General features: G+C 45.3%; 1 protein-coding gene across 1 annotated transcript in view; it reads right to left on the bottom strand.

Annotated features, from left to right (window-relative positions):
- NUDT14 (nudix hydrolase 14) overlaps window positions 1-25,285 on the bottom strand; it is a 60,884-nt gene extending 35,599 nt beyond the window's left edge. Inside the window, exon 1 of the mRNA XM_081866404.1 lies at window positions 24,965-25,285. Coding sequence (XP_081722530.1) covers window positions 24,965-25,045 — 81 coding nt within the window. The 5' untranslated portion in view covers window positions 25,046-25,285. The remainder of the gene's footprint in view (window positions 1-24,964) is intronic.
- Between the last annotated feature and the right edge of the window lie 2,538 nt (window positions 25,286-27,823).

Genomic DNA, 27,823 nt, shown 5'->3' with positions numbered 1-27,823 from the left:
GCCCAGATATCACTTGTGACCCCTGAAAAGCCTCTTTGGCAGACAGGGGGTCCCTCCTGAACAATGTGGGGTTCAAGCCTGATCACTCCCTGCACAGATTCACCCCATCCCACGTAGTTCACAAAAGCCCCACAACCTTCCAAATAGGCTTCAGGTAATTGCAGGGGGGGTGTATTTTCTTTCAAAATGCGGGGATTTGCACTCTCCAGTGGGAGAGAGCACTCAGCAGGTTTAAAAACACTCTCAGAATTAGGCAACAGTACAGCATGGAATATAAGTTGTTAAACTCTTTTCTAAATCCCGTTTAGTCTGCTTTAAAGCTCTTGCCCCAACCTCTCTCTATCCCTCTGCCAATGAACAGACCTTAAGTAAGTTAAAAATGCTTTACTTACTAAAGCCAAAGGTCTGGTTCATGCATTATTCCATGCAGCAGCGAAGAAAACACAAGTAGATTACTTTTGGGTGCAAATACAGACTTTGGCAATCCCACCTGCCATTGAACCCAATGTGTTTTCACTATATGCGATTTTGGCTTTAGGTGCGATCCCTGGAACATAATCCCTGTGTTAAATTGCAGGCTTGCTGTGTTACATAAGCCTGGCACAATTTCAAAGTGCTTATCTTTCTTTACCAAATACAAGAAAAATATACGTGCTAGATTAGATCACTAAGCTAGGCCTTCAGAAGATTTTCCGAAGAAAGCTGGAAGCTTTCCAACGTAAATTATCCTATTCAAATTTGCATAAGGTAATGTAAAAATTTGCAGAAAAATTCTCAATTCTTAAGTTTTCCAGAAAACTCATAACTGTACCTGGCCCAAACAGTTTCATTTAGTACCACACTACAGAGACAGAGCTTTCCACTTTTGTGGACTGTTTAATCTACAATAATGAAGACATAAATAGATTTAGAGTCTGCTAGGATATGCATGTTTTCGCTTATCCCTATGTACTGGTCCAACAAAGCTTTGCAAAGGAATATCTAGGAGCAAGATTCAATTTTGCATGGCCAGCTTGCACCTGTCCAAATAAATAATGCAATAAACAAATGAAAGTGTCCAGCATCCCATTGTTTGCTGTGGCAGAAACTCAAATGACTGCCATTTGCTGCCATTGTCCTTGTGTAATACAATTTGAACTCGGCTCTATGCAGCCGCGTTTCTATTGTGCCAAATGCCTGGCTCTTTGCTAAGAAGGCTGCTAATTATTAATTCCAGGTAAACAGTTGCCAATGGTTATATGACTCTGTGTACTTTGCAGAACAATAAATCCAACTGTGCTTATAGTGATTTTTATCAAGAAATGGGCAAGTTCGTGGCACTGATTTATCTTTCTCCTGTTCAACAAACCTGCATATTCATAGTATGATGAAGAGATGGACAAATGGGAATCCACTGGTTTGTGTGGGGGGTCTTGTAGGGCCCCTAACATAGCCCTACAACTGCAACTACTGCAACCATTATTATGCATCCCAACCTCTGCCTGCTACTTGGGAGAAACAACTGAGAAATGTTAGCGAGAGAATTAAGATCCCTTTACTTGTGTCTCAACTTATGGGGGGGGCATGTCAGTAGCTGTCATGGACTAGCTGGGCACAGAGGAATGGTGGAAAGGCACCAGCTGGGGAACCATCAAGGGACGAAGGCTCAGAGGCCAGGGAGTGGTGGTGGGATGACAACGAGTGGTCAGAAGGAGAAGAGGGAACAGACTGGGAGGAGGAAATGTCGGAAGCTGAAGAGGTGACAGGGCTTAGTGAGCTGGGAGAGTCTGTGGCAGAGAGAAGTCTAGAATCAGAATCAGAATATGAAGCAAGCAAGTGGGAAGAGGGAGGTCAAGAGGCAGAGATGAATCAGGCTGGGTAAGAGTCACGGGGGTCTCCCCCTCCTGCTAAGACAAGCTCCCCTCTCCCATGTCTCCCAGAATCAGAAGAGGGCTGAAATGGGCGTAGCAGTGGCAGGCTGCATGCAGGTGCAGTCTCTGATTGCCTGAAAAAAGCCCTGAAGTGGAGGGGCCTTAGATAGCTGTGGAGAGTTGGGGATTTTCAGTCTCGGCAACTGATTCAGGGAGTAAGACCTACCGGGGATGGGCAGCTGTGCTCATTAGGCCTGAAACTCAGCCAAGTCTGGGAAGATCATGTTTTTGCTAATGAAGAGTTAGCGCCAACTTTGAGCAGTGTGTGATTTACTGCTGGCTTGCTCTGTGACAGTAGCCTCCACCGATGCAAAACGTAGCCCCTCATTAGGAACTGCTCGACTTTTCAGGGTTTGCAAAGTAAACAACAGGCTTGTTTATTTCTCTTACTGCAACCAGTTTGTGCATTTGAACATTTAAATGTGATGTAATCAAGTGGATCCATGTTCTGCATGCACGTTCTCTCCCCGCCCCCCAGCGCGCAAATAGCTAAAACAATGGAAAGCCTCCGGCAGCATCTCTTTCGTAGTAACCCATTTCCAAAGGCCTGTTTAAATAAACATGTTTCCACCTGTCTGTTACCCACAAACAATGCTAAACTGGTTGGCCTACTTAGGGAGAGGGTGCCATAACATGGATGCCACAACTGAGAAGGCCCTGCTCCAAAAGACTGCAAAATACTACTCCCCACCACCACCGCCCGGCATAAACTCAGAAAAAGATCTTGCCATTAGATCTTTAAAGGCAAGGTATGAAGGTGCTCCCTCTATGGCAATCAGGTTTTTAGTTCAAGGAATCAGAGTTGGAAGGGACCTTGAGGATCATAGCAGTGGATGTAGCCTACCTTGATTTCAGCAAGGCATTTGACAAGGTGCCCCATGATATTCTTGTAAATAAGCTGGTAAAATGCGGACTTGACTATGCTACCACTCAGTGGATTTGTAACTGGCTGACTGACCGAACCCAAAGGGTGCTCATCAATGGTTCCTCTTCATCCTGGAGAAGAGTGACTAGTGGGGTGCCACAGGGTTCTGTCTTGGGCCCTGTCTTATTCAACATCTTTATCAACGACTTGGATGATGGACTCAAGGGCATCCTGATCAAATTTGCAGATGACACCAAACTGGGAGGGGTGGCTAACACCCCAGAGGACAGGATCACACTTCAAAACGACCTTGACAGATTAGAGAACTGGGCCCAAACAAACAAGATGAATTTTAACAGGGAGAAATGTAAAGTATTGCACTTGGGCAAAAAAAAAAAATGAGAGGCACAAATACAAGATGGGTGACACCTGGCTTGAGAGCAGTACATGTGAAAAGGATCTAGGAGTCTTGGTTGACCACAAACTTGACATGAGCCAACAGTGTGACGCGGCAGCTAAAAAAGCCAATGCAATTCTGGGCTGCATCAATAGGAGTATAGCATCTAGATCAAGGGAAGTAATAGTGCCACTGTATTCTGCTCTGGTCAGACCTCACCTGGAGTACTGTGTCCAGTTCTGGGCACCACAGTTCAAGAAGGACACTGACAAACTGGAACGTGTCCAGAGGAGGGCAACCAAAATGGTCAAAGGCCTGGAAACGATGCCTTATGAGGAACGACTAAGGGAGCTGGGCATGTTTAGCCTGGAGAAGAGGAGGTTAAGGGGTGATATGATAGCCATGTTCAAATATATAAAAGGATGTCACATAGAGGAGGGAGAAAGGTTGTTTTCTGCTGCTCCAGAGAAGCGGACACGGAGCAATGGCTCCAAACTACAAGAAAGAAGATTCCACCTAAACATTAGGAAGAACTTCCTGACAGTAAGAGCTGTTCGATAGTGGAATTTGCTGCCAAGGAGTGTGGTGGAGTCTCCTTCTTTGGAGGACTTTAAGCAGAGGCTTGACAACCATATGTCAGGAGTGCTCTGATGGTGTTTCCTGCTTGGCAGGGGGTTGGACTTGATGGCCCTTGTGGTCTCTTCCAACTCTATGATTCTATGATCTAACCTAACCCCTTGCAATGCAGCAATATGGAGCTGTTCCATATGGGGATGGAACCTCTGCAACCTTGGTGTTATCAGCACTAGGCTGTAACAAACTGAGCTATCTACATTTGAAAATGATCTGCAACATGTACTGTCTCCAAGCTCAGTAGCAAAACACTTGCTTTTCATTCAGGTGGGCCCAGATTCAACCCCTGACATTTCCAGTTAAAAACCTCTCAGGTAGGGAGGCTGGGAAAGCTTTGACTACTATCAGTGCAGACAGGGTCCCCATTCTGGACTGGATGAACCAATGGGTCTGACTCAGTATAAGGCAGACAACCTTTCTCCCTAAGCCAAGCTGTGCTAGCTGCACAAAAACAAGAGGAAGATGAAACAAAATAAAAAAAATCCTTCCAGTAGCACCTTAAAGACCAACTAAGTTAGTTCTTGGTATGAGCTTTCGTGTGCATGCACACTTGGTCTTTAAGGTGCTACTGGAAGGAATTTTTTTATTTTGTTTTGACTATGGCAGACCAACACGGCTACCTATCTGTAAGAGGAAGATGCTTAGCCATCATTCTCAACATGAACCATCTCCTTGTCTGCTGCACTTTTCGCTCGCACTTTGTTTATCCATTTTCCATTTTAGCTTAATGGAAATTGATTTCACATCCATGTGGTTTGCAAGAAAAGATGACGGGAGATTTCATAATTTGGGGTTGTTGGATTGGATTTTTTCTTTTTCTTTTTGCTAGCTGCATTATTAATGCCGGCTACTGTCATGTGAAGTCAATAGCTAACATCTCCAGTGGCTATGGCAATGCCCTGGCACGCTCTTTACCTCTAGGTCAATCTGAACTTGGCGCGATTCGTTAGTGTGCATTTCCATTTGCATGCCTCCACCCCTGCATTGTTTCAATTAGCCCGGTTTTAGGGCATCACTTTGAGCATGGCCTTCGTGTAAACAGAATTAACGAGGAAGAGAAAACAAGGCTTTGCCTTCTGTGCCAATTGCCGCTTAAAACCAGGAGGGGATTTTGAAAGGAAGCACACAAGTCTATTCTCCATGCGATATTGTGAAATCGGAATTATTGTACAACATAAATTGTACATCGCAAAACAGAGGCAGCACGTTTGGGCTTGCACAGATTTCTACGGAACAAACTGAACTGAGCTCCTTTCTACGCCCCGTTGCAAGAAGAATGGCATTCCAACACCCCCTGAAGTGGGCGAAAAATATGACTCCCCTTTCAAAAGACGTTTCCCAAAACTATGGAGAGGAAGTCTGGTGTGGCAGATACAGCACTAGACTTGGCCCCTCACTCAAACATCTGCCTACCTCTCTTGACAACCTTGCCTGTCCACCTAATCTAAACTTCTCGGGGTTTCCATGAGGGCAATATGGGATAATCCCCATATAATACCACCCTGAGCTCCTTGGAGGAAGAGTGGGATGCGAATGTGATCAGTAAACAGATGACTGTTGGTACTGAATAATTGGATGAGACTGTTATCTTCAGCTGTGATACTGCGCTTCCCAGTGTCCATTGGGAGCTCTGAGGTGTTTGAGGACAACCCCAAACTTCAGGGGGGATGGATGAAATCAGGCTGCTATAAGAAAAACCCCACTCACCTCTGCATCTAGCTCTCTCCTCACCTGAGTTGGTAAGCAACATGGCCGGCTCTACCATTGGGCAAGGTGAGGCAGCCAGCCTCAGTAAACAGATTTAAGGCTGCCATTATTATTTTCACTTGCTGTTGTATTAATGTTATACCACCAAAGAGGGTTTAATTGGTATTTTCTGCTTCAGGCACCAAGAATGAATCCTGTTTGTATCTCAGCTGTAAGTTGGCTACCTTGAACTAAAGGCATTTAAATCAACCAGTCCAGGGACGAGTAGAAACTATCTCCCCCCGCCCTCCCAAGAATGGTACACAATCCAAAAGTCGCACTGTAATTTTTACAAACCGTATCCATTTTAGTCTTCAAAGCGAGGGTTATATTTTGGCAGGAGACTGTAATGAAACTGCATCCAGATGGTGATGGCAGTATAGTTTTACTGTTCAAAAGGTGTCGTTTTTACCCATTAGGAGGCAAAACAAACATTCACTTCTTCAGCTGTTCATGTGATACAGGGGGCCAGGCCACTATGTTTATTTCAAACCCATCAGCTCCGAGGACAGGTAAGCTAAAATCTGCAAAATTTCCCTTTATTTTTAAGACAGCATCGCGAGATCGATTTGTAGGCACAAACTGACACAGCTTTTACTCCTAGGATTTATAAACCCTTGATTTACTTTGTGATGAGGCAACCAATGCCGCCAAATTTTAAATAGATGAGTTATTTCTGCCAGCATGTGGAAATGGAGAGAAAGTTTCAGGCTTGGGCCAGGGAGACCTGGGTTCAAATCCCCGACCCAGCCACAAAGCTAAACGAGTGGCCTTTGAGCCAGTCACGATCTCTGAGTTAACCTTCCTGATGGGATTGCTGTGAAGATAAAACAGAAAGGAAGGAAACTACCATCTTAAGCGCCTTAGAAGGAAGCCACAGAATGCCTCTATACAGTGGTACCTCGGGTTACATACGTTTCAGGTTACATACGCTTCAGGTTACAGACTCCGCTAACCCAGAAATAGTACCTCGGGTTAAGAACTTTGCTTCAGGATCAAAACAGAAATCGTGCTCCGGCGGTATGGCGGGAGCAGGAAGCCCCATTAGCTAAAGTGGTGCTTCAGGTTAAGAACAGTTTCAGTTTAAGAACGGACCTCCGGAATGAATTAAGTACTTAACCTGAGGTACCACTGTATATTGCTTTGTCATCCAAAGCAATCGCATTCTGCCTATAAAGCCCACTCTTTTCCTCAAGCAAGCAGACAGCAGTATGCTGAACTTGATACCTGAAAGGGGGGAGGATATGTCGCTGGCACTAGGAAAGCTGATAGGTTCAGGGGTCAAAGCTACGGCTTTTCCTGCTACCTTCAGTTTACTGCTAGGTCAGCAACTGCATTTAAGGTTATAACCTGGGATGCAGATGTGAGGCAACTGGAACTGGCACAAATTGATTCCGGGGGGGGGGGGGCAACTTGGCGCTTCAGCAAAAGAAAGAGCTGAAAGGTGGACGTTATACCACTTAGTGTTATATGGCTCATTTTTAAATAAGGGATGATAAAAATAAAAAATATTATTTATACCCCGCCCATCTGGCTGGGTTTCCCCAGCCACTTTGTGCGGCTCTCAAGAGAATATTAAAAACACGATAAAACATCAAACGTTAGAAACTTCCCTAAACAGGGCTGCCTTCAGCTATCTTCTCAAAGTCAGATAGTTGTTTACTTCCTTGAAATCAGATGGGAGGGCTTTCCACAGGGCGGGCGCCACTACCGAGAAGGCCCTCTGCCTGTTTCCCTGTAACTTTGCTTCTCGCAGTGAGGGAACCAGCAGAAGACTCTTGGAGGAAGACCTCAGTGTCTGGGCTGAACGATAGGGGGTGGAGACGCTCCTTCAGGTATACTGGACCGAGGCCATTTAGGGCTTTAAAGGTCAACACCAACACTTTGAATTGTGCTTGGAAACGTCCTGGGAGCCAATGTAGATCTTTCAGGACCGGTGTTATATGGTCTCGGCAGCCACTCCCAGTCACCAGTCTTGCCGTCGCATTCTGGATTAGTTGTAGTTTCCGGGTCACCTTCAAAGGTAGCCCCACGTAGAGCGCATTGCAGATAGGGAGCTGCCTTACACAGAGTGAGAATACTTGGTCCACCTAGCTGAGTGCCGTCTACACTGGCTGGTAGCGGCTCTCCGAGGTTTCTGAAGGGGAATGCAGCCACGGATCTTCCGCAAATGCTCTACCATTGAGCTACGGCCCTTTCCCCAATAATTAATTTGCTTAAAAATAATAAAAAAAAGACAGGCCCCAGCTATGCATTCTGGGAACAGTCCAACACTTCCTACATGCCGCACAATGAAGACTGAATGATGCTCATAAAATAATTGTGTGAGGTTGCAGGTAAACTAGGGTGCACTGAGTTGGGTACCCCACTTCTATTTCCCAAGGGAAAAATCTTCCAGCAATAGCCAGCTTTCTACCGAAACATCCACAGTCAATCCTGGCCCAACCCTTCCCTCTATGAGAAGGGGAAAGCAAGCAGCGATGTGACTGTAGTGTGGAGAAAGAGACCTTAAAATAAACACCATTTAGCCATGTTTACTACACTGGTGCGCCAAAGCACTCTGTGCAATTCACAACTCAAAATAATGGCTAAGAGAGATGATATTTTATAGGGAAGGCAGAGGAAAATGAACAAGTAGAAGCTCTATACTAACTCCCCCAGTGGAACCTGGGGGAATTGAAGAATATGCAACCAACCTCTCCACTAAAACCTGAAGACAGAAACTGCCAGGGTCAGATCATTATTCCTCTCTAGCAACCTCCCAAGCCTTCTTGTTTTTTTAAAAAGAGAAAAAGGAACCACCAGAATGAGAAGCACTAATATAGAGCATTTAGCAGGTGAGGATTTTCACTTTTGTGGGTGTTGTAACTATAATGCCTTGTTTAAAATATCTCCGTATTTTAAAACAGAATCACAAAAGTCTTTTTAACAAGCTATCCTCCCATTGGTATGTTTCACTTTGAAAGCAACAACCGTTTTAGTAGCTCAGCCTCCTCAAAGTTCCAGAGAAGCCATTTTCCGCTCACTTGCTTTGAAAGTCATTAAAATAACTTGATGAAGAGCAGCAGCAGCAGGGGGTTAATGGAAGGCAAGGCTTACACACAATCTTTAGATTTCCCCCGAAGACTTTCTCACAGGAACTTCTTACAAAAATCACGAGGACCTTTCACCTCCCTCCAGTCCCCTGCAAAAATCAATACAAAATGGACAGATGCTACCAAGCCCCAGATTTTAAATTATGTCTTACATAACATAGCGAGCGGCCCTCTCCCTCTCTCCAATCGTGAACCTACAAAACATATGCTTAAAAGGATGGCGAGTTTTGGTGTTTCCGTGTGCATGTGTTAAACTTGGAGTAGACAGGATGCTATGAAAGAGGACAACAATAGTTCACGGGTAAACTTTCATTACCTATTGATGATAAATAGAGTGGCTGGGCGAAGGACAAGAATACTTCTGCACTGAGAGCCAGTTCACACACGCCCATCACTTAAGGGCCAGGTAAGGAGACGCGGGTGGCGCTGTGGGTTAAACCACAGAGCCTAGGACTTGCTGATCAGAAGGTCAGCGGTTCGAATCCCCGCGACGGTGTGAGCTCCCGTTGCTTGGTCCCTGCTCCTGCCAACCTAGCAGTTTGAAAGCACGTCAAAGTGCAAGTAGATAAATAGGCACTGCTCCGGCAGGAAGGTAAACGGCATTTCCGTGCACTGCTGTGGTTCGCCAGAAGTGGCTTAGTCATGCTGGCCACATGACCCGGAAGCTGTACACCGGCTCCCTTGGCCAGTAAAGCGAGATGAGCACTGCAACCCCAGAGTCGTCTGCGACTGGACCTAATGGTTGGGGTCCCTTTACCTTTTACCTTTAAGAGCAACACTGTTAGATCACTCCATTTAGATCACTCACGGTCCATTTAGTGCAGCATCCTGTTTTCCTGCAGCAGCTAACTAGATATGGCTGGAATTGGGATTGCAGATTTCCCAAGGCCACACACCCCTGCCAGTTAGTTGATATCACTGGGTGACATCACCTGATGGATAGAGTTGAATCCTGCAGGGTGCTGCCTGCAGGCAGGGGTAGGCAACCTAAGGCCCGTGGGCCGGATGCGGCCCAATCACCTTCTCAATCCAGCCCACAGACGGTCCGAGAATCAGTGTATTTTTACATGAGTAGAATGTGTCATTTTATTTAAAATGCATCTCTGGGTTATTTGTGGGGTCTGCCTGGTGTTTTTACATGTGTAGAATGTGTGCTTTTATTTAAAATGCATCTCTGGGTTATTTGTAGGGCATAGGAATTTGTTCATATTTTTCTTTCCAAAATATAGTCCACGGCTGAAAAAGGTTGCTGACCCCTGCCTGCAGGGGACGCACTGCTGAAGCTGACCCCAACCTGCAGATGAACTTTGACAGAAGGGCAGGACTTCCCACCTATCAATCGCCTGACACCAGGTGACTGACAGGTGTATAGCCCCACCCACCAGTCAAAGCTGGCCTGATGGGTGAGGTGGAGATAATATCCGAAACAAAAAAGATCCTAACCCTGAGATATAAGAAGTTCACAAGCAGAGTGCGAAGGTGCTGATAACACCAATATGCAGCTGCATTGCAAGGGTTGGACTAGATGATCCTCAGGGTCCCTTCCAACTCTGAACTTCTATGATTATATGATCCCTACCCCCAGCAACTTGTATTTAGAAGCATAACATTTATTCTGATTAATCTTTATCATGGTTAGCAGCTGTTGAGAAGACCTGTCATCCGTGATATGCAGGGAAGCACAAATGTTCCATCACATATTAAATGTCATGTGAGTTCACAGTCTCAAGCACCACCATTTTTCAGACCTAGATCTCAACACCTGAGGAAGAATGGGGTGGTAGACTGCTGGGGTGGTAGTATGACCTGTATCACTTTAGAATGTAAGGAGTTTTGCATGTGTCTCACAGTTTTGAACGCTTCCTGATGTTAGGAGATCCCTGCCAATAAAACACTAGCACAGCAGATCTCCAGGGCTTGATGAGCTGCATCCAAGTGTACCAAAGGAGCTTGGGGATGTAATTTCAGAGCCTTTGTCTATTATCTTTGAGAATTCTTGGAGAACAGGTGATGTCTCCACATTTAGCTGTTGAGGAGCCGTGCAGTGTGCATGCCAGTCTGAACCACCCCAAAGAGCAACACGGAAGGAGGAACTACCCTTGGTGCTTCCTCTCATCACTTCAGTGACGTGCAAGAAAAAGCCCCATTTGAGACGGCAACTCCGCTTTCAATTCTCAAAAGGAACAGAATCGCCAGATCTAGCCAGACCATTGGTAAAGCATATGTAATGATATTTGCGTTTTCCAGCATTGCTTAAATGAGGTTTAGGTTTCTCTCCAGTCATCTGTAGGCTTAAGGATACCAGGTGGCCAACAGGCCAGGGCTGCTGCACCTTTAACAGTTGTGCAGAAGATAGAATTTCAGTAGGTGCACTGCAAACTATACCTCCTGAAATTCCCTCTTCTATGCTTTTATTAAAGATACAGGAGCCCTGCTCTCTCTCTCTCTCTCTCTCTCTCTCTCTGTGTGTGTGTGTGTGTGTCATGCATCTGGTCTAACGTTATCAGACGTGCCCGTTTCCCAGGGACAGTCCCCGGATTTACAAATCAGTCCCCATACAAAATCCATTGAAATTGAAAAGTGTCCCTGGATTCATTGGGGGGGGGGGAAATCTGGTAATCTTAATCTGGTCACCCAATGTAGATTCCGTTTATGCTGTGCTTCTCAGTCACATCACTGCTCCAAAAACTCTCTTCTCCAAACTCTGGCTTTACCTGTTGAGGGACAGGGCGCCACCCATTGGCCATCTTGCACTGAGCCTATTATCATCACCATCATCTCCATCTCTACACTGCCCTTCATTTGAGGATCACAGGGCATCTTACAATATAAAAACACAAAAATGCATGACATAGTAACAAACAAGAACACCACCTCCCAGTTTAGAAGGCCATGGATTGTTTAGTCAGTCGTCCAGGGTTGTCCCACACAATGGGGCATCAGAGTGACCACTCTCAGCCCTGCCCTTTGGGGGGCTCCACACCCTAACGTGGAGGGCTCCACACCCTAACGTGGAGGCAGCCACAGTTGGGAAAGGCCGCAACGTGGAGGCAGCCACAGTTGGGAAAGGCCGCCATGGGAGGAGGGGTGTGCCTGCATTCAGGTGGCAGCTGGTTACATAGGGGGGAAAGCAATGATTTTTCAACATCAACTTCGTTGGACTGGTCATGTTGTTTGGATACCTGATTATTGTCTTCCAAAGCAACTACTCTTTTCCAAACTCAAGAATGGAAAGCAAAATACTGGCAGACAACAAAAGAGGTTTAAAGATGTTCTCAAGGCAAATCTAAAAAAAATGTAGTATAAACACTGACAACTCGAAAACCCTGGCCTGCGAGCGCTCCAGTTGGAGAATAGCCTTAATCAAAGGTGTCATGGACTTAGAAGAACTCAGGGTGAAAAGAAGAAGAAAGAAGGAGGAGGAGGAGGAGGCAGCTGGTGACATAGGGGAGAAAAATAAGCTTTTCCAAAAAGCAAAGTCTCCCTCAGTCTTATCTGGAATGACTTTCAGTTTGTTGGCTTCAAGTTACAAGAAAGACATTCTGACTAAACATCAGGAAGGACTTTCTGACGGTAAGAGCTGTTCAACAGTGGAACAGTCTTCCTTAGGAGGTTGTAGAGCAGGTTTCCTCAAACTAGGCCCTCCAGATGTTTTGAGACTACAATTTCCATCATCCCTGACTACTGGTCCTACTAGCTAGGGATCATGGGAGTTGTAGGCCAAAAACATCTGGAGGGCCAAGTTTGAGGAAGTCTGTTGTAGAGTCTTCTTCCTTAAGAGGTTTTAAAGCAGAGGCTGGATGGCCATGTATGCTTTAGCTGAGATTCCTGAACTGCAGGGGGTTGGATCAGAAAACCCTTTGGGTTCCTGCCAACTCTACATTTATATAATTCTAATCTCCCTTAATGGCTCACCATGGGATGATAGCTTGGCTTGTTTAAATTCCAACACTTGCCTGATCCAGAGACTAGAGGGGTCTGGTACCCACAAACTCACAACAATATTTTCCCTATGCTAATTGCCACAGATAGCCCAGCTCATTGGAAGGCAAGTGCGCACCTGAATCACACAGACTCACTTTGCAACAGAGGCTAAGGGGCTTGTCTTCCACCTGGAGTTGGTAAGCGCATTCAGACTTAGGGGTTTTCCACCCAGCCCCACCTAGGCTCGAAGCTGCTCACAACAAATAAACAAAGTCCACAAAACAGGGCAAGACACCAGGCAGATTAGAAGCCATCAATAGAAACATTATTCAACAACTGCATCTGAAAGCCTTCCTTGAAAGCTGGGTTTTGCAGCCCCTCCTGAAGGCTAGCAAGAGCATGCTCCAGCAGACATCTTCTGGCAGACTATCCCACAACCCTGGGGCAGTGACTGAGAATGCCTTGCTTCTTGCGCTGCCTGTCTCTACCTCCCGCAATGATGGCAAACAAAGCAGAAAACTTGAGGGCATTCTTGATTTGAGGGGAGGGGCCATATAGGAAGAGGAAACCTCAAAGATGTGGCGGTCCCAGACACTAAAAGGTTGAAAGCAGTAGCTGGGCCAGAAGCTATTTGTGATGTGTGCTTGTTTATTTTCTCTTTTTTAAAAAAAATAAAAAATATTAATGGTATAACCAACAGGACAAACAGTGTAGTCCAGCAATTCAAGAAAAGAAAAGAAAACCAACAATTGAGTATGGACAGGTATAGATTGAGGAGACAAAAGGGATAAAAATATTGAAAGAAACTTGTTCAAAAGAGGCAATGCTGCAGTGTTCTAAGATAGGACACAAACAATGGGTCAAAAACTTGTATTATCAAAAGCAGCACCAGATGATATCATATTTGGACGGAGTTCGCCATCCGTGTGACTGCGTCGCTAAATAAGCTAAATAAGCTTTTTTAAAAAAACCAGATAGCCGCAAAGTCCCATCTGAGAACCCGGCATTGGTGGGCTAGTTTCTCTGATGTCGCTATAAATAAGACTTTTAGAAACCAATTCATAATAGAGAGCACAGAAGCACCCTTCCAGTGCTTGTTTATTTTTGATGTTGCTTGGAGGCCTTTTTAGGTAAGTTTACCAAATACAGTGGTACCTTGGGTTAGACGCTTCAGGTTACAGACGCTTCAGGTTAGCGCTAACCCAGAAATATTATCTCAGGCTAAGAACTTTGCTTCAGGATGAGAACAGAAATCGTGCAGCAGTGGTGCGGTGGCAGCAGGAGGCCCCATTAGCTTAAGTGGTGCTTCAGGTTAAGAACAGTTTCAGGTTAAGAATGGATCTCCAGAACAAATTAAGTTCTTAACCCAAGGTAAAGGTAAAGGTAAAGGTAAAGGTAAAGGTAAAGGTACCCCTGACCATTAGGTCCAGTCGTGGCCGACACTGGGGTTGCAGCGCTCATCTCACTTTACTGGCCAAGGGAGCCGGCATACAGCTTCCAGGTCATGTGGCCAGCATGACTAAGCCGCTTCTGGCGAACCAGAGCAGCGCACGGAAATGCTGTTTACCTTCCCGCCAGAGTGGTACCTATTTATTTACTTGCACTTTGACGTGCTTTTGAACTGCTAGGTTGACAGGAGCTGGGACCAAACAACGGGAGCTCACCCCGTCGCAGGGATTTGAACTGCCGACCTTCTGATCGGCAAGTCCTGGGCTCTGTGGCATCCCTTTAACCCGAGGTACCACTGTAATAAAATAGTAAGAATATTCCAAGAGAGTGGTTTCACCTCATCTTTGTTAGCACACAAAGGGCACTGTGCCATAGAGTCTAAAGAAGGGTGCAAGCAAGCAGACTTGACTTTTGTTTCATATGACAACCATTCCCAGTTCCACAGAATCCTGGAACAGCGCTGGGGGAAGAGAGTTCCCAAGCATTATGTCGATTGTGCCTCTGGCAGTTGCTGGCAGTAAAGGGTGTTGCACTCACATCCAGTGCTTGAAATTCCCCAGGCACCAGGTGCGTTTTGCTACTGGCACACGGCCAATGGCACCCATGTGGAGATTTCTGGGCTCCAGGCTGGCAACCACGGTTTTAAAACCTCTGCCTTAGTCCATTTCTGTTTCCACTGTGTGGGTTTCTCCTTTTTGCGTACTGGGACAAGTGAATGGTTTCTAAGGGCAAGCTACAGGCAAACAATATAGTTGAGATCACAGAGTCGTAGAATCATCCAGTCTAACCCACTGGCAAATAGACATTCCATTGTGGTGACCGTAACCTAGGTTTAAGCTTATATATCGGAGTTTCTCACACCGCTCATGTCCGGCTTGCAGGCTCCTTGCAGACATCTCATCCGCCACTGTAATGGACTACATAGACCACTATTCCGATTCAGCAGGCACCTAGAATCATAGAATCATAGAATCATAGAGTTGGAAGAGACCACAAGGGCCATCGAGTCCAACCCCCTGCCAAGCAGGAAACACCATCAGAGCACTCCTGACATATGGTTGTCAAGCCTCTGCTTAAAGACCTCCAAAGAAGGAGACTCCACCACACTCCTTGGCAGCAAATTCCACTGTCGAACAGCTCTTACTGTCAGGAAGTTCTTCCTAATGTTCCTAATGTTCTTCCTCTGGTGTTGGTTTGGTTTTCAATTCATTTACACTCCTCCTTTCTGCCATGGAACTCAAGGCAGAACACATACTGTCTCCAGCCTGCCAGCCATGCACTAACCAGACCTAAAATTCGTTTCACAAAGCTGATGCATCAAGACCTGGGATATGGGCTGAGGATCTAGCCCACTCTGATATCTTGGAAGATAAGGCATTTATATATCTCTGCCTCTCCATCCACACACCCCATAGTGTATAATGTTCTTGTTAAGTAGTTTAGACATGTGTAAGAAACTGAAATAAAAGCTATAAACCAGGAATAGGCAAACTCGGCCCTCCAGGTGTTTTGGGACTACAACTTCCATCATCCCTAGCTAACAGGACCAGTGGTCAGGGATGATGGGAGTTGTAGTCCCAAAACATCTGGAGGGCCGAGTTTGCCTATACCTGCTATAAACTAATGAGCAGAAAACTCTTTTGTGTTGTTTTTTCAAATCAAGATGAATCAGAAGCAGCAGATGAATATCACACCACAGTGTTATGTTTATTTGAGCATGCACAGAAGCCACTATAAGGTCCGCAGCCCTCCAAGAGGGTTTTCATGCCTTTAAGCATTGCTTAGAAGGGAACATACACCAAATGAAACTGCTCCTTTGGCAACGACACCATGATAGCAAAGAGAAAAGGAAAAATCTGCCTCCTGGGCATCACTTAAACCAGGAGGTGGAAATCTCAAATAGATTAATTGAGCAAGTTTTAAGCTGTTTTAAGCTGTTATCTGCTGTTTTCTTGTTTTGTGTTATTTCAGACTGTACACTGCTGTTGTTTCAGTTTAATGCGTAAACTTGCAAATAAGCACAGCCTACAACCGATGAAAACCCACCAATCTTCCCTACCCATCTTTGGTTATTGCTTCCTGATAAAAACACTATTAGAAGTATAAGGATTTCACTGATAATAATGCAATTAAGCAAGCAAGCATTGGTGTCATTTCTTTCTACCTTCTGAAAGGCAAAAACTTTCCCATAATTACGCCAAGCAGATTCAAGGAAAGGACATCACTCACCTTGTGGAGTTTGGTCCTTCTTTTGCCTGTAATGTATTCATCACCACTCATCACATCTGTCCCTGCAAATCCTATTTCCTGTTCTATTCATGAGGTGCAGCAACCTGGAGCTTTAGAGATTGCCGCCACACTTTTCCCATGGCCTTCTCACCTCTCCTCTCCCCAAGCAAGTACCCCATTCCCATTGTTTATCATCTGTTCTCCCCTGCTGGAAACTGCTGTCAGATGTTCACTTATCCCTAATCTCGCTTGCTGCCTTTGATATTCTTTCTAATCCAACAACCTGTCAACTGGGGCATCGGCCCATGTCCAGGCCAGCTGCTCTGTCCCAGGCTCCAAGATTCTCTCCCAGACTCCATCTGAAATGGTTTTAAGGGGATTCTGACCCAGCAAGGAAAACGTGAGGCAAATAATTAATGCCATCTCTATCTGTGCTCATGACTTTGGTGTGCCATTAAGCGCCCCGCCAATGAAGGAAAGTAACTTTTTAAAAGTTGCTTTAAACTCGGGCGTTAATGTATTAATGAAACCCTGGTCAATGTTTAAGGGACATGATTGAGGACAAGCAAGGTCTTGAGGAAGGCAGTGAGAAGATGCTTTTTAATTGAAAAGCAAATCTGCATATAAGCCTCCCAATTTGGACAGAACTTTCTTGCACACCTGCAGCTTTAAGGCAGAACTGCAGAGCAAATGTTCAGCAGCGAACTTTCCTCATGCTAAGTGTAAAATATGAACATTAAACATGAGCAGGTGGTTAAGATGCATTGCTACAGAACTGCAAAAACTCGGTGTCCCCCCGCTTCTCAGGCAAGAAGGTTGCTGCTTCCCACCTCCCCTCTTTACAGACCTTTTTTGCAGTGCGTTTTTAAAGCTCTGTGGCAGGTGAAGCTTTTCCTGGCATGGAGACCAGATGGTGGGAACAGTTTCGTCTGTTGAAACTGCACAGGAGAAAGGCTAGTAAAAGTAAAATAGAAATGGGGGATTTCCACCTGGGATAAAGCACAAAATTAAGGCTACCGGTTCCCAGAGCCTGGGGGAACCTATCTATTTTTAAAAGTTCTTAGGAATTGATGCAATATATTCAGAACAAAAGGCCAAACTGATAGTTAACAATGTGGTTACAGAAGAGTTCAAAATTGAAAAAGGAACACGACAAGGCTGCCCGATTTCCCCTTTGTTATTTATCTCGGTTCTGGAGGTGCTCTTGAATATGATCAGAGGGGACCGGTTGGTGGAAGGGATTCAGGTCGGAGCGAAACAATACAAACTTAAAGCTTTTGCAGATGACCTAGTTTTGACCCTGCAGGAGCCAGAATCTAGTACGAAAAGAGTATTACAATTGATTCAGGACTTTGGTCGGGTGGCGGGATTTAAATTAAACAAACAGAAAACCAAGGTGCTGGGAAAAAATTTGACAGATATAGAGTCAGAACGGTTTCAGAGAGAAACAGAATTAACTATGGTTAAAAAGGTAAAGTACCTAGGGGTAAACATAACAGCAAAAAACCTGAGTCTATTCAAGGACAACTATGAAAAATGTTGGTCTGAAATTAAGAGAGACTTGGATAGTTGGACAAAATTGAAGCTTTCTTTGTTAGGCCGAATTGCTGCTATTAAGATGAATGTATTGCCAAAAATGTTGTTTTTGTTTCAAACATTACAGATTGTGGATAAAACGGAGTGCTTCCGGAAGTGGCAGAAAGATATATCTAAATTTGTCTGGCAGGGCAAAAAGCCCAGAATTAAGTTTAAGATATTAACAGATGCGAAAGAAAGAGGGGGCTTTGCCCTGCCAGACTTAAAGTTGTACTATGAAGCCGCAGCTTTCTGCTGGCTAAAAGATTGGCTACTTCTCGAAGACACTGACGTACTGGACCTGGAAGGTTTTAACAATGCTTTTGGTTGGCATGCATACTTATGGTATGACAAAGTTAAGATCAATAAGGCCTTTAAGAACCATATTGTCAGGAAAGCAGTGTTTAATGTCTGGACAAAATATAAAGACTTATTGGAAAATAAAACTCCAAGGTGGCTTTCACCTCTGGAGGCTAAGGCCCGAAAAAGACCCAATATGGAGGCCAAATGGCCAAAATATTGGGAAATATTAGAAAAAGATGGAGACAATTGGAAATTGCAGAGTTTGGAGAAAATGAAGGATAAGGTGCGAGACTGGTTACATTATGCTCAGATTAAAGAAGTCTTTAAAAATGACAAAAAGTTAGGGTTCCAGGTGGAGAAATCGAAGTTAGAAACAGAATTGTTAGAACCAAAGACCAAGGTACTATCTAGAATGTATAACTTGCTGCTAAAATGGAATACACAAGACGAAACGGTTAAATCGGCTATGATAAAATGGGCACAGGACATTGGGCATAACATTATGTTTGAGGACTGGGAAAGGTTGTGGACCACTGGGCTGAACTTCACCGCATGTAATGCTCTGAAGGAAAATGTAATGAAAATGATATATAGATGGTACATGACCCCAGTTAAACTTGCCAAAATATACCATTCGTCTGATAATAAATGTTGGAAATGCAGAGAAAGTGAAGGAACATTATTTCACCTCTGGTGGACATGCCCTAAGGTGAAGGCCTTCTGGGAAATGATATATAATGAGCTGAAAAAGGTATTTAAGTATACCTTCACAAAGAAACCAGAGGCCTTCCTTCTGGGTATTGTCGGCCAGAAGGTGTTAAAGAAGGATCGAACATTTTTTATGTATGCAACAACGGCAGCAAGGATTCTTATTGCAAAAAACTGGAAAACTCAAGATCTACCCACACTGGAAGAGTGGCAGATGCAGCTGATGGACTATATGCAACTGGCCGAGATGACCGGCAGAATCCGTGATCTGGGAGAAGAGAAGATGGAGGAAGACTGGGAGAAATTTAAGATGTATCTACAAAAACATTGTAATTTGGTTGAATGTTAAGAAGGATGCTAGATTATAAAAAATTGGCCACCACTAAACTAGATTTAAATTTGATGATAAGTGAGACTAAAGAAAATATAAAATTTTTTTGGAAGAAGTGCTAGATTATATTTGAATGAGTGGACATGAGATTGTAAACAAGTTGATAATTTGTTTGGAAAAAAAATTTAACGATGTAAATGGGAGCGGGAGACGTGAGGGAGTCCAAAGAAGTGTTGAAATTGTTGTAAAAGAAGTAAGATTGTTTATTACGTGTGCATTTATATTTAAAAACCTTAATAAATATTTATAAAAAAAAATAAAAATAAAAGTTCTTAGGAACCATCAAAACTCTGTCATGGTGGCTGATACCCTCACAGCTGATGAAATTTCCTCCTTCTCTGTGATCCTTGAAAGCACAGGGACTGGATCTTTGCAAACTGCAACTCTTGTTAGAAAATATGCCTTCCTTCAGATTTCTCAGGGTGGGAATGCTAACTTCTATGACAGTTCACCTTCTCTGTAAAGATTTTGAGCAGATTGCTTGCTGTTTCTTAAGAAGCACTGAAAAGCCTCTTCTAGGATGATACACTCTATTTGCACTCAGTATCTGACCTTTTTTTCTTTTTCTTTTTTAGTACAATACTAACTCCACCAATTTAGAGAGTTCTTTTTTTTTTAAAGAAAAGTGCACAAATTGCATTGTATGTCTCAGATATAGCTCAACTGCTTTCATTTTGTACAGGAATTTAAAGGAAAATTAAACAAGGAGGGTTTGAGAATGCGTAGAGATGTACGCAAAAATATTCATATGACAGATAACTGAAATTAACGTCCGGCAGGTCCAGACCCTGAAAAGGCAAGATTTTTGCAGGTGTGTCTGTTCCCATTAGGGTGTTGCAATGAAGAAAAAGGCCTTGACTCTTAAAGGTACAGGATCCCAATTTAGGGCCTGGACCTGATGACTTTAAATTAGAGAATGGTTCATTTCCTTTCTAAAGAGCGAATATTGATGACACTGGGACATGCATATATAAAACACACACACACACACACACACACACAGAGAGAGAGAGAGAGAGAGAGCATTAGACTAGCTTAAGATAATAACATGCTCACAGATTAGCACTCCAAATAACTTTTCATTAATTTTAATCCTTGTGCTAATTTACAATGCACACCAATACACTGATTTATTTTGTGTTTTATAGCAAAGCATAAACTCTGAATTCAGGAGAACATTACATATGAAGCTGCCCTATGCTAAGACAAACCACTGGCTCAGCATTGCGTTTGGCTAGTAGCAGCTCCCAGGCCTTGAAGCAGGACATTTCATAGATCCTTCAAACTGGAGAAGCCAGGAAACGAGCCTGGGACTTTCTGCAAGAAGGAGCTAAGGCCCCCTCCCTTAAAATATCTGTATATCTCAGCTTCTCCATTTCACATCCAGTGTACCCCTGCTGCTATTTTTTTGTAGCCATATAGACATGATGTTATTTTAAGCCTTAGCTTCCAAGAGATATCGATGATGCTTACGAGAAGCATCTGAAGGAGGGTTCTTGATTAGATTCATCTTTGGTCTATTCTTACGATGTTCTTAAAGGAAAATGTGTGTGTGGGGGGCATATTGTGCATTTACCACCTTTTTAAAATGGCCTTGAGGAATAGGATCTATTTAAAAAAAAGTGTCTAAGTATTACAACAAAGGGACGCAGGTGGTGCTGTGCGTTAAACCACAGAGCTTAGGACTTGCCGATCAGAAGGTCGGCGGTTCGAATCCCCACAACGGGGTGAGCTCCCGTTGCTCGGTCCCTGCTCCTGCCCACCTATCAGTTCAAAAGCACGTCAAAGTACAAGTCGATAAATAGGTACCGCTCCGGTGGGAAGGTAAGCGACGTTTCCGTGCGCTGCTCTGGTTTGCCAGAAGCAGCTTAGTCATGCTTGCCACATGACCCGGAAGCTGTACGCCGGCTCCCTTGGCCAATAAAGCGAGATGAGCGCCGCAACCCCTGAGTCGGTCACGACTGGACCTATTCACCACTGAATAGTCAACCCTAAACCATGAGATCCACCTGTTCCTTTTTCCTCCTCCTGGCAGATCCCCAAAACATGGAGAGCTGTACTTCCTATAAGTATTTGAAAGATGCCGAAATATCAAGCCTGCCCCATGCCTAAGGCTAGTAATATAAATGTGCAGTCCAATCCTATGCTTGTCTTCTTGGAAATGCTTCCAAGTGAGTTCAGTGGGGATTGTTCGCTAGTAAGACTGCAGCCTTAAAAAAAATGTATGTTAAAATGTTCGGTTATTCTCCACTGGAAGCTAATGAGGAATAATGACAATTGACAGGTAGGCTCATTCAAACACACCAGCAGAGAAGATCTCATCATCAGCCTAGGAAATTGAGAACATTTGAATTTCCAGCAATTTGAGGAAAATTTCGTCAACACTATTTTAAACCAAGACTGTATGAGTAAAAAGGGAGCTTCTGTTAAAATGTCTTAATTGTTCATCAGTTCAGAAGAAGGGAACATTTAATAAGTGACAATATATTATTAAAGCTGGTGGCCACCACCAGTGTTAACCCGGCGCTGTGCTTGTATTTTTCCATTTGCAAGAACACTGACCCTGCAGCAAGGTGTTTTATATTGAAATTGCAATAGCTGTGAAAACTGTGCAAGACATTTAAGAGCGCTGTTAGCCATCAATCTTCCACATACTGGGACAGTAGACCTCTGAGTCATACAAATTACAGAACTGTAGAGTTGGAAAGGGACCGTGAGAGTCATCCAGTCCAACCCTCTGCAAGGCAGGAATCTGAACACATAATGCTGAGATGATGCCTTGCTTTGGGGGCTTCCCAGAGGCATCAAGCTGATTCTGTCCTCTTTCTGGATAGTAACACTTGTCTTTAAAATAAGTATAATAAATTGCCTGGCGTGCTCGGGTCCATGGGGTCACGAAGAGTTGGACACGATTAAACGACTAAACAACAACAACAACAAATTGATTGAGAATAACTAATTAACTAAATTACTGAAATGTTAATTGATTATAATGATATTCATAATTTAGCACCATGCTCCCATCTGCAATTCCGAAATGCAGTGAGATAATTATTTATTTATAAAGGGGATGTCTAATTGGAAAGAAGAACACGTTCATTGATGAATGAGACTTCTTTTTTGTATCTAAATAGTGTCTACCTATTTATTTATAGTCTGCTGCTCCAGAGAAGCGGACACGGAGCAATGGATCCAAACTACAAGAAAGAAGATTCCACCTAAACATTAGGAAGAACTTCCTGACAGTGAGAGCTGTTCGACAGTGGAATTTGCTGCCAAGGAGTGTGGTGGAGTCTCCTTCTTTGGAGGTCTTTAAGCAGAGGCTTGACAACCATATGTCAGGAGTGCTCTGATGGCGTTTCCTGCTTGGCAGGGGGTTGGACTCGATGGCCCTTGTGGTCTCTTCCAACTCTATGATTCTATGATTCTATGAAGGCCTTTTGATATGCTTCTTGATTTGATCAACCTTCCCCCCCCCCAGCAATACATTTTCCCAATCATTATGCAGATTTTTTTAAAAAAATAACAAATAAAAAAATGCCCCCCATCTATCATGGTTGTAAAACTAGGGTTGTTATATCATATGTCCTGACATAGTGGGCCTTCAGGCCCCTTAAGCAGTGTCCGGGTGAAAATTGCTGAAATGTCTTTGAAAATCCGGACCTAAGGCAACCCATGTTGGTAGTAGATTTAGACGATTTTCATTTAAAGTAGCTCAGAAACTCCTTTTCCATTCTGGTTGAGATTTTTCAAAAACACACACACACAAAAACAACTCAGCAACTTTGGGCAAAACAAAACAAAAAGGCATGCCAGAATCCTGGGAAGTCTAGTTTCTTAACGCTGCTGAGAGTTTTTAGGTAACCCCTATTCCTCTCACAGAGCTATAATTTTCAGAATGGCTGAACAGATAGTCCCTCTTCCCAGAGAACTCTAGACCTGTAGCTCTGTAAAGGTCTTCCTAATAATTCTCATTACTGTTGACAGACTACAGCTCCCAGAATTCTTTGGGGCAAGCCACAACTGTTTAAAGTGGTATGATGCACTTTTGGATGCATAGTGCGGATGGGGCAGTAATAATCAGAATTTCACTGTTCCCATCTAGGGTAGTTGCCAGAAACGAATGCAGCAAAGGCAGACAGAAAATTCCAGCTGGGCCATTCTTGCTAGGAGTGTGCGTTGTGTTTGATGACACAATGCTGCCTGTGCACAGATGGCTGCATCTGTTGTGTGTGGAGCAGAGGAGTCACTGCTTGCCTTTTTACCTCAAGGCACTCCTCAGGCTCCAGAAGCTGTGGGGCAGAGGATACAGCTCCCCACCAGCATTGCTGAGTACCCATAAGCAGGAAAGCTGAGAGAAAGGTGTGTGCTCAGGGCATGGAAGCTCACAGCACACTTGGGCAGTCTCAGAATGGGAAGCATTTCCTTTCCAAAAATAAAATCACTTGGTGCACAATATCACTAGCTATTTGGTAGAGACACGAAACAGGGCCTTTTCGGTGGTGGCTGCTCCCAAACTCCTTCCCTAGAGAAGATAGACCGGCTCCCTCTATGTTGATCTTCTGCTGGCAGGTGAAAACCTTCTTGTTCCAACAAGCTTTTGGAAAATGATGGCCACCATATATGAATGAGATGAGATTCCCATATTGCAGGGGGTTGGACTAAATGACCCTCAAGGTCCTTATTATATTTCTGCTTTTAATTAAAGGGCTGGTGCTGTGCTCCTTTTCTTGTAATTATTGGTATGGTTTTAACAGATTATATATATGTATATGGTTTTAATTTGATCAGTACTTGGTTTCCCCCCTATTCTTTTAGTGATTCTTATTTTTATCTGCAAGCCGCCTAGAGTCCCCTCAGGGGAAAATAAACATACAATAATTTTTAAAGTAAAAATGGTGTTGTCTCTCCCCCCCCCCCTTTGCAGGTACGGAACTCTGCACATGCCCAGAGCTACTCAGCAGATTCGATTTATTCTATTTCTGCGCCGCTTTTCTTTCAAACGAACCCCAAAGCGGCTTACAAACCATAAACAACAAAAACAAGCAACGTAAATCACACGGGGGGGGGGAATCAAACCCCCACAAATCATCCGTGAAACTGCCACAACCTATTGAACACTGTTAACAAAGCAACAAAGATAGATAGATAGATAGAGAGAGAGAGAGAGAGAGAGAGAGAGAGAGATAGAGAGAGAGAGAGAGAGAGAGAGAGAGAGATAGATAGAGAGATAGAGAGATAGCTGAACATCGCAATTTAAGCCAAAGTCCGATTACACGATTTGCACATCCGAGTTTATAATCTATATAAAACAATGCTTGGGGGGGAGGGAGTTGCAGCCCCTCTCTTTCGGCAACCAGGAACCCCCTCAGCCACGAAAAAGCCCACGTCCTCTGCCCATGTGCAAAGTGCTTACCCCCTTCCCCCCCCCCCCATCACTTCTATATGAACCTCAGGGAACCTTATGGGGCAGGGGGTGGGGGAAAACAACTGTGTAACCCCCGCCAGGCTTGAGCCCCGGCACCTCTCCAGCCGCGGGAGTGGGGGGGGGAGAGAGAGGGGGGCAAAGGAGGAGGCAAGGCGCCCCCTCACGCCGGAGCCTCCGTTTCCGAAGCGCCGGGCTTGCGTCGGAGGCGGCGGCCGGCGAGGCCTAGTCCGGGCGGAAAGAAAGCGGCGGCGATGGCGGCGATGGCGGCGCTTCCTCCCCGCTGGGCCGCAGACCCTCCTCACCGGGCTTACCTGGCAGTAGCGGAGGCGAAAAGGCCTCAAGTACTGGGAGTGGTCGCAGGGCCCCACCGCTAAGTCCTCGATGGATTCCATGGGGGGCGAGGAGGAGGAGGAGGAGGAGGAGGAAGCAGCGCCTTCGCCTCGGAGATGCAGCCGGAGAGGGGAGCGAGGAGGAGGGAGAGAGAGAGAGAGAGAGAGAGGAGAGCGGGTGAGCTGCCTCTCTCTTATATATTTATATGCCGGAGGTGTTCTGACTGGAATATGGACCTGTGGCTGCGTGTCCCTGAGACTTTTAAATCACGCACACAGCTTCTCCCTCTTCTCCCCACCCCGACCCGAAATCCTGGAAACTATGGTTCCCTCACACACACAGAGAGAGAAAACTACAGTTCCCAGCACCCTTCACAAACTACACACGGAACTGCAGAAAGAGATCGGAGTGCTTGGCATATAGCAAGTCCCCGTTTCCTCCGGGAGGCTTCCAGCTGAGAGAGCATAAAACGCCCTTCGTGAAATAATAATAATAACATTAACAATAATAATAATAATTTATTATTTATACCCAAGCCACTCTGGGCGGCTCTCAGCAGAATATAATAAGCACAACACAGTGGCGTAGCGTGGGGGGTGCAGGGGGGGCCGGCCGCACCGGGCGCAACTTCTGGGGTTAGGGCAAATCCACGGGTTAGGGGGCGCAAATCCACGGGTTAGGGGGCGCAAATCACTTGCCTTGCCCCGGGTGCTGACAACCCACGCTACGCCACTGGCACAACATATTAGCTCTGTGCTGCAGGTAAGAGGCAAGTAGGCGAGCCTCAGAACATCTAGTGAGCATATCACAGGCGAAGCTTGACAGGTACCGTGTGTGTGTGTGTGTGTGTGTGTGTACAGTCATACCTTGGGTTACAGACGTTTCGGGTTGTGTGATTTCGGGTTGCGCACCGCACCCGGAAGTACCAGAATGGGTTACTTCCGGGTTTCAGCGCTTGCGCATGCGCAGAATTGCTAAATTGCGCTTTGCGCAGAAGAGTTGAATCGCGACCCGCGCGTGCGAGGATGCGGTGCTGCGGGTTGCAAACGCTGCAGGTTGCGAACGTGCTTCCCATGCGGATCATGTTCGCAACCCGAGCATCCACTGTGTGTGTGTGTGTGTGTATATACAGTCATACCTCTTGTTACGTTTGCTTCAGGTTAAAGCTTTTCAGGTTGCGTCCTGCGGTGACCTGGAAGTACCGGAAAGGGTTATTTCCGGGTTTCGCCGCTTGCGCATGCACAGACGCTCAAAATGACGTCACGCACATGCACAGAAGTGGCGAATCGTGACCCGCAGACCCGCAGACGCCAGTTACGTTCTGCTCATGTTGCGAACAGGGCTCCAGAACGGATCCCGTTCGCAACCAGAGGTACCACTGTATATATGTAAGAGTGTGTGTGTGTGTAGTATTTTTATTAAAGATTTTCTTGGTTTACAAAGTTGTGCAATATATATTGCAGGTACCATATATTGACAGGAACCATACAGGTTATTTGTTTGTCTGCAGCGTACTGCAGAGGCTTTCAACCTTTTTTGGGTCCACGGCTCCCTTGACCAAGTACCTTCTGTCTGCGGCATCCCTGTGGGGCTCAGGAGCCCAGTTAGGTCACCCCTTCCTTGCAGCCCCACACCCCTTTTCGAACACCCTCCCTTGAGGAGAGTTCCCTCAGTCTCTTCTCTCCTCTCCTTGGGAGTCCTCTGGGCAGCCGCTGCTGCTGCCGCCCCTGGTCTCTGAACTGCCCCCCACCCCACCCCAAAGGGAGGTGCCTCCTCACACTGCCCCACAGGGGCCTGGGAAGCACCCCCTGGCCAGCCCCAGAGGCACCATTCGTCTGCTGAGCTTCTAGCCAGGGCTGCTGTAACAAACAGCTGTGCAAGACTTTGGGAGGCAGAGATGCGAGAGGCCATCGGAGGAGGGAGGGAAGGAAAGAGGGACAGAGGCCAGTATTGCCCGTGGCATCCCTGACCATAATTCAAGGCACCCCAGGGTGGCACAGCACACTGGTTGAACACCACTGCCCTACTGTGTTTGAGAGAGAAATGTGCTAGTTATACGGCCAGAGTCTGGATGAACTCCATTCTTTTAAAATTATGCACCAAGAATAGCTGGGTTCTGCAGCCGTTCTCCTCTCTTGGAGGTTTTTGAGCAGAGGTTGGATGGTCATCTGTCATGGATGCTTCAGCTGAGATTCCTTCATTGCAGGGAGTTGGACTAGATGACCCTCGGGGTCACTTCCAATTCTATGATTCTGTGATTCTAAATTGAGTAAATTTAACCATTTCCCATAACTTCCACTTTTGCACAACGTCACTTGTTTATTTGTTTGATTATTTGCCTGCCTTTTACTGCAGGATCCCAGGGCAGGTTGCTGCAATTTAAATACAGTGGTACCTCGGGTTTAGAAATTCGTTCTGGAGGTCCGTTCTTAACCTGAAACTGTTCTTAACCTGAGGTACCACTTTAGCCAATGGGGCCTCCCGCTGCTGCTGCGCCGCTGCCACGCCATTTCTGTTCTCATCCTGAAGCGAAGTTCTTAACCCAAGGTACTGTTTCTGGGTTAGCGGAGTCTGTAACATGAAGCGTCTGTAACCTGAAGCATCTGTAACCCGAGGTACCACTGTACAGTGGACGCTCGGGTTGCGAATGTGATCCGTGCGGGAGTCTCGTCGGCAACCCGCAGCACCGCATCTGCACACACGCGGGTCGCGATTCAGTGTTTCTGTGCATGCACAAAGCGCGATTTAGCGCCTCTGCAGATGCACGAGCGCCAAAACCCGGAAGTAACCTGTTCCTGTACTTCCAGGTTCGGCACAGTGCGCAACCCGGAAACACACGA

Source organism: Podarcis erhardii (assembly GCF_964252035.2).
Source record: "Podarcis erhardii genome assembly, chromosome: 1".
Classification (NCBI taxonomy): domain Eukaryota; kingdom Metazoa; phylum Chordata; class Lepidosauria; order Squamata; family Lacertidae; genus Podarcis; species Podarcis erhardii.
This window is presented reverse-complemented; position numbering and strand designations above follow the sequence as displayed.